Source organism: Haemorhous mexicanus, chromosome Z, assembly GCF_027477595.1.
Source record: "Haemorhous mexicanus isolate bHaeMex1 chromosome Z, bHaeMex1.pri, whole genome shotgun sequence".
Classification (NCBI taxonomy): domain Eukaryota; kingdom Metazoa; phylum Chordata; class Aves; order Passeriformes; family Fringillidae; genus Haemorhous; species Haemorhous mexicanus.
The window spans coordinates 21,550,462-21,556,470 of NC_082381.1; the positions used below are offsets into that span (position 1 = coordinate 21,550,462).

General features: G+C 36.7%; 1 protein-coding gene across 1 annotated transcript; it reads left to right on the plus strand.

Moving 5' to 3' along the window:
- The first annotated feature begins 216 nt into the window (after nt 1–216).
- Nucleotides 217–5,517, plus strand: LOC132341733 (putative bifunctional UDP-N-acetylglucosamine transferase and deubiquitinase ALG13). Its single transcript, XM_059873745.1, has 4 exons — nt 217–289; nt 1,472–1,582; nt 4,608–4,755; nt 5,308–5,517. The coding sequence occupies exons 1-4, from the start codon at nt 260–262 to the stop codon at nt 5,454–5,456; spliced, it is 438 nt and encodes a 145-aa protein (XP_059729728.1). The 5' UTR covers nt 217–259; the 3' UTR covers nt 5,457–5,517.
- The last annotated feature ends 492 nt before the right edge of the window (nt 5,518–6,009 follow it).

Sequence of the window (6,009 nt, forward strand, 5' to 3'; positions counted from 1 at the left end):
CAACAGAAGAATCTTTCATATGGAAATGCACCAAATGCACCAGTATGAACTATTTTTAGGGTTTGCATTGGAAATATGAAAAAGAGAAAAAATCTTAACAGTTTGAGTCATCAGCAATTATTTTACAAGACATTAAAACCATAAAGTAGCTGAAGATAAATATCTACATTGGTAGAGCTTCAGTTCTATAAAGCTACTCCACTGTTTTTTGTTTTGTTTTTTCTTTTATAATAGAGATGAAGAGCTGATCATTAATCATATGAAAGCTGTGGAGGCTGCCTTGAATGAGGTAAGAATTTGAAGTGTTCCCTCTGATTTGTGTTCCAAACATGCCAAACCCTTAGAACTGCTTATTCTCAGGTGAGGAGAAAAGTTGTTGCAAAGCACCTTCCTTTCCTTAGAGTTGAAGTTTCCTCCCTCAACTTCTACCATTTTAAAAAAACATATGAAATAAAATGCAAGTTTGTAGTATGCACACAACTTGTTCTACATGTAGATGTTATGACAAAATTCACTTTCCTTCCCTCGCTGAGCACTATTTCTGGTTGCCAAGACTAATGCAACATACAAAAAATAGGCAATTGTTGTGGTTAACCCTCTACTGAATAATGAGAGATCACATACTTGGTGGCCATAAAACATTTGGTTTTGTGTCTGCTACTTTAACCTCTGCAACATTATAAATAGGAAAAGAAAAGGCAGGAAGTCATAATTTGTGGTCAGAAACTTCCATGGTATTTTTTTTAAAGCTCATTTTAAATTTAATAGCAATCTCAAGTTTTCTCTCTGACTTCTACAGTTGTGGCCTGGTATAGGACTATTTGAAGGTCCAATAAAGCTGTACATATTAATCATTTAGGAGAAAGGAGTATTTTCAACTATAGCTCTAACGGCAGATGGTTTTATAACTGCTTTTAATCTACAGCAGCACAGAGCACTCCTAGCGAAATGGTAATCTCTTCTTTATTTTAGTTTCTGTATTCCCTAAAACTGTTGTTAACTTTATTTTCAAATATCTTTTTCAAGTCTCTTTCCTTTAATGCTCATGGAAAGTGACAGAACCTAAACTACATGTTTCACCTACAGCAAACTGTGCTGATAGGAAATTTCCTTTGTGCCACCACCATCATCATACTGGCTTCTTTCAAACTTTGGAAGCGAATGTCATGCAGCAGTTGCTGTGTTTTTACAGTAATGTATTTGTGCCATGTCCTTGGCCTTTCTTTTTTTCAGACCAGGGCAAGGTGCTTTTTTTTTTTTTTTTTTTTTTTTTTTTGATAGCATTCTCTCCCAGCCCTGTGAATTAGAGAGATTTTTTGGCAATGAAAATTCAATCAGTCATACTTTATTCATGGATGTTAGGTCCAGTGATCAATGCAAGTCCATTCAACAGGCTCAAGGGGATATGGTTCATCCCAGCTGGTGTGTTTGAAGGAGAATTACCGCTGATGCTGGGGTTTTTTCTCTTTAGGTCAGAGACGAGGCTGTGGCATCAGGTGCTGCAGCAGCCACACCACTCCTCAGCCTGAAGACCCTTTCAGAGAAAGCAATGAGAGACATGCCAGGGGCTGCATCATTCCAGGTTAGAGTCTAAAACCAATCCTGTTTAATTTTTTTTTAAATTTTCTTTCATTTTTTGCATCTGAGCTACGACAGGCAGACAGATTATGCTCTGAGCATGTGGAGAGCAAAAAGCTTCAAAATTATTGCAGTCAACAGTTGAAAGACAATTTCCATGTATACTCTTGCACATGGTATTTCAGAGATGATGGCAACTTTCAGTTTTGCAGTTACAGCATTAAATAACTGATGAGAATACAAACATGGACAGAAGTATATATACTTGGAAATTAATATCCTTCTATCCCCCTCACTTTTTTTCCCATTACTATACACAAGACTAGTTAAAAAAAAAACAAAAAACAAAAAACAAGTAAGATCCCCACAAACAAGGAAAACCAACCAAACAAAAAAGACGAGATTTTCATGCTCCTTCTTGGTCAGTATCAGATTTTTTTCAGCCCACAGCTCTAGAATTAACTATGGGGTTCAGAGCATTCCTCATTTAAAAGAGACTGCTATTTAGAATGTTTAAATTTAGAAGGTGTTTTGCTCATGTAGGTTTAAAGACTTGCACCTTTCAAAATACTAATTTAGTTAGGACAAAACAATGAGTGGAAAAAAAAGAGAAATTTACTGAAAATGTACCATATTTTCAGCTCTGAATGCAGATTCAGTGCAATGCATCCTTATTGTTTTAAGTTTGATGTCGTCTACAGAAACCATCCCTTAGTCTTTATAGTTGTGCAGAATACGTTAGTGCTAAGACAGAATTTTTTTTCCAATGAGAGACCAAAAGGCAGAGTGAGTACATATTTCTTTCACTGAACTTTTATGTCTGGACTGAAGAGAGAGCAGGTAATAAAGTAAAGTGCAATGAGCTTAGACAAGGTAAGTATTGCCTACAGTGTGTAAGCTTCTGCAGTAATTCTTTCCAATTTATTGTAGATTTCCTGTTCTAATGCAGTATATAATTGCAGGATTGGGGTCACAAAATCAGACATTCAAGAAAGGCATTCTAAATTGAAAATTTCTCACTGTTGCCCTCTTGCATGCATATATACATTTTAATATGATAAAGATATAAATTTGTGTGCATTATCTTTCCACACTAAAATCTTGAAGTATGAAATATGTAATGCCTTGAGACTCCAATGAAGCTTAATTAGCACAGATGAACTTTTTTGTCAAAGGGTAGAATTACAAATGTTTCACCAGGACAGTGGTGATCCATTTTAGAGCTGCACAAAAGGTCCCACAGGTGGGATCTTTCCACAGGAGGCATTGTGGCAATCAACAGCTTTTAAATCTTGATTTTCTAAGTTGGTAGTGGATGATGCTTCTTTTTTTTTTTTTTTTTCTTTTTTAACCCTTTCCCAACTCCCATTCTTTTTGACCTCACAATGATTGCAGAAGCATCTGCAGCCTGTTCCCTCTTTCTTCCCAGAAGACAATCAGAAACACAAAAAGTTGCATTTCATGTTTGCACAAAGTGCTTGTGGTATAAATAACATAGTACAGTATGTGCTGGGGAGCTCGCTGGTGGGGCAGAATTGTAAAGTTCTTTTTCACATGGCAGCCTCAGGTGCACTTGGTAACTCAGGACAAACAGCACCAACGGCTCAGTCTGTGTCACTATGAACTTCCTTTTCTCCATCCCTTTTCTTCTTTCTCCCTTTCCCCATCTCTCTTTTCCCCTTTTCCCTCCCTCTCTCCTCTGCCTTCATCTCTAGTTCCTGTTTGATTCCTTTCTAAGCACATTATTGAGGTTTTCTGATAAAATTTGCCTTTTTATAGACAGAGGTCACCTAATAGATTTCAATTTTACTCCATGCCAAACTGTATTAAGGGCAATCCTGCAATCTTGAGTGAGGTAAGCATTTAGGAATAATTTTCGGGACAGTTGTCATTAAAAGCAGTGGAGTTGTTTGCAGGCACATCCTCTAGAACTGCCTTGGTCTGTGATGAGCACATTTCAATTAAAGGCCTTATAATCTTCAAGAGTCCTCTTTTAGGACTAGAACCACAGAACCAAGACATTTTGAAGATTCTTTCTGATGAAAAAGGATGTGGTATGAGTTAATTTGCCACTGCTGTTTCTTAGACACCACAATGAAACAACCTGATTGATTTCAGCAGGGTTAACATTTATTCTGAAGATGAGCAATATGAAACCAAGGAAAGGAAAAGTGCAAAAATCTTTGTAAATCCCTGTTTGTGGTATTAAGCTGATTTTTGTCTATCACAGGTTTACATTCAAAAGTCCAATTTCATACTATCTGAAGGGGAAAATTATAACAAATAAAATATAATTAACCATTGTAAAGAGGACCAATAATTTCAACAGTTAGTTGAGAGTACTTGGAGTAACTACCCCAAGTAGTCTCAACTAACTGTTGATACCAGTACTGCCAAATCATCTGTGCTCTCTTGTCCTGCTGACTTTATCATCAATATAATCAATATAAAAAAATGGGGACATTCTTCCACTACAGACATGGAAACAGTTACATTTTTCCAGTTATAGTGCAATCAGATAATTTGTTTTCAGAGGTCTGTAGGTTTACAATGTTTCTTTTGTTACTGCAGGTTAATTTTTTTGCTGTGGAGTGGAAGGATTAGTAAATTGACTCATATTGGAAGTGTGAACATTAGCTTGAAACTAACTGTGTGGTGGTAATTTTTTGTGAACAGAAATTGAACCTGCAGTGACTCTTGTGTTTAAATAAAATGAAAACGTTGTATCAAGAGCTCAATGCTGTACTGCGTGCTTGAAAACACCAAAGCATCTTCTAACTAGGGTGTGGACTCATTCCCTGCTTCTCAATTACATTAATATTCAGCATTCTAGAATAAATGCAAAATCCAGTGTTAGACCTTTTTGATGCGTAAATTCTGGGACTAAGAATCTGCATGGTTTACAAACTGTATTTGATTTCTCTACTAAAAGAAAAAAACTGTCTTTTGTAACAAATTTGGATGTGTGCTGTTTGGCATTTAAGTGTAGCTTGCCTGGCACTAATGATTTTTTTTACTTTTATTTAAAGAATTTGTTTAGTCTTTTTAGGGATCTCTACTCACAGGCAGCTGCCAGAATTGAAGCATTAAGAACAGGAATACAATCTTCACAGGATCACTTTGAACCTGAAGCAGCTTCTGTGCCTCTTACTCCTGCTCCTGATGATAAGTGTGATGGTAAGTCACTTGGACGTGTGTTCCCAAACAACATCTCCCTTCACGCTGCACAGCTTCTGTAGGAAAATAGAACAACACTTAATTGTAAACGTAATGGAGCAATAAAATTAGTGCAAACAGAAATGTTAGAGGCATTTTCCAGAAGAGAAAGAGGGTGCTGAAAGTTAACATGGGGATTAAAATTACTACTGTATTTTTTTCTATTGGTCCCTATTTGATTAGGGTTTTTTTTTCTTTTAGTTCAAATATGTTGCTTGATTGGTTAGATTTGTTTTGGTTTTGGAGAGTGGTGTTGGTGGGTGGGCATGTGTTTAGGTTTTGAGGGTTTTTTTTAATATTACTATCCTTCCTCTTTTCCTTTTCTTTTTCCTTTTCCTTTCCTTTCCTCCCCTTCACTGATCTTCCCAGAATGTCCCTTCCCAAAACTTCCCTGGCTTTTCCCTTTCTTTCTGTTAGAAACCATTAACATTTTGTAACAGCCTTTCCTTGCAAACACAACCGTTCCAGTATTATGCATTTCCTTGCTTTTTACAATTTCCTTTCTCCAAACAGAACCTTCACACGCCCACATTGAATCTGAAGCAGGTGGTTCACCACCTCCTTCACCACCTCCACCACCTCCTCCTGCTCCAGTTGCTGTTCCTGCTGCTGCTCCTGTTCCTGTGGGTAAGTTGGCTTTTCAAGCAATTAAAGACACTTGAATGTCGGTTCCCAGACAGCATCTCCCTTCATGCTGCACCACTTCTCTAGGCAAACAATACTAATGGGAGCATTAAAACTAGTGCCAAGAGAAATGTTCTGATATTTTTTTCAGAAGAGGAAAGGGATGGTAAAAGCTAACACAGGGATTAAAATTACTACTGTAATGCTTTTTTCTGTTGGTCTCTATTTGCTTGGATATATTTTATTCTAGTTTGGGTTTGGTTGCTTGGCTGGTTGGATTTTTTTGTTTTGGGGAGTGGTGGTGGGTGAGTGAGTGTTTGATTTTTGATTTTTTCTTTTATTACTTCTTTTAATTTTTTTTTTGTAACCAAAGACTTCTTCCTTTCATTATATCATAAAGCATAACATTTTTTAAATCATCTTTCTACTATAACCGTTTTAGTTCTGTGCATTTCCTTATTTTATAAATTTACCTGTGCTGAAGTAATTTTACTTTGTGTGATCAGATATATTTCAACCTATTGTTTCACTCCAAGCAGCCAGTAGCCCTCCTGCTCCACCTCCTGATGGTAAGTGTGCTTTTAAAGCAAT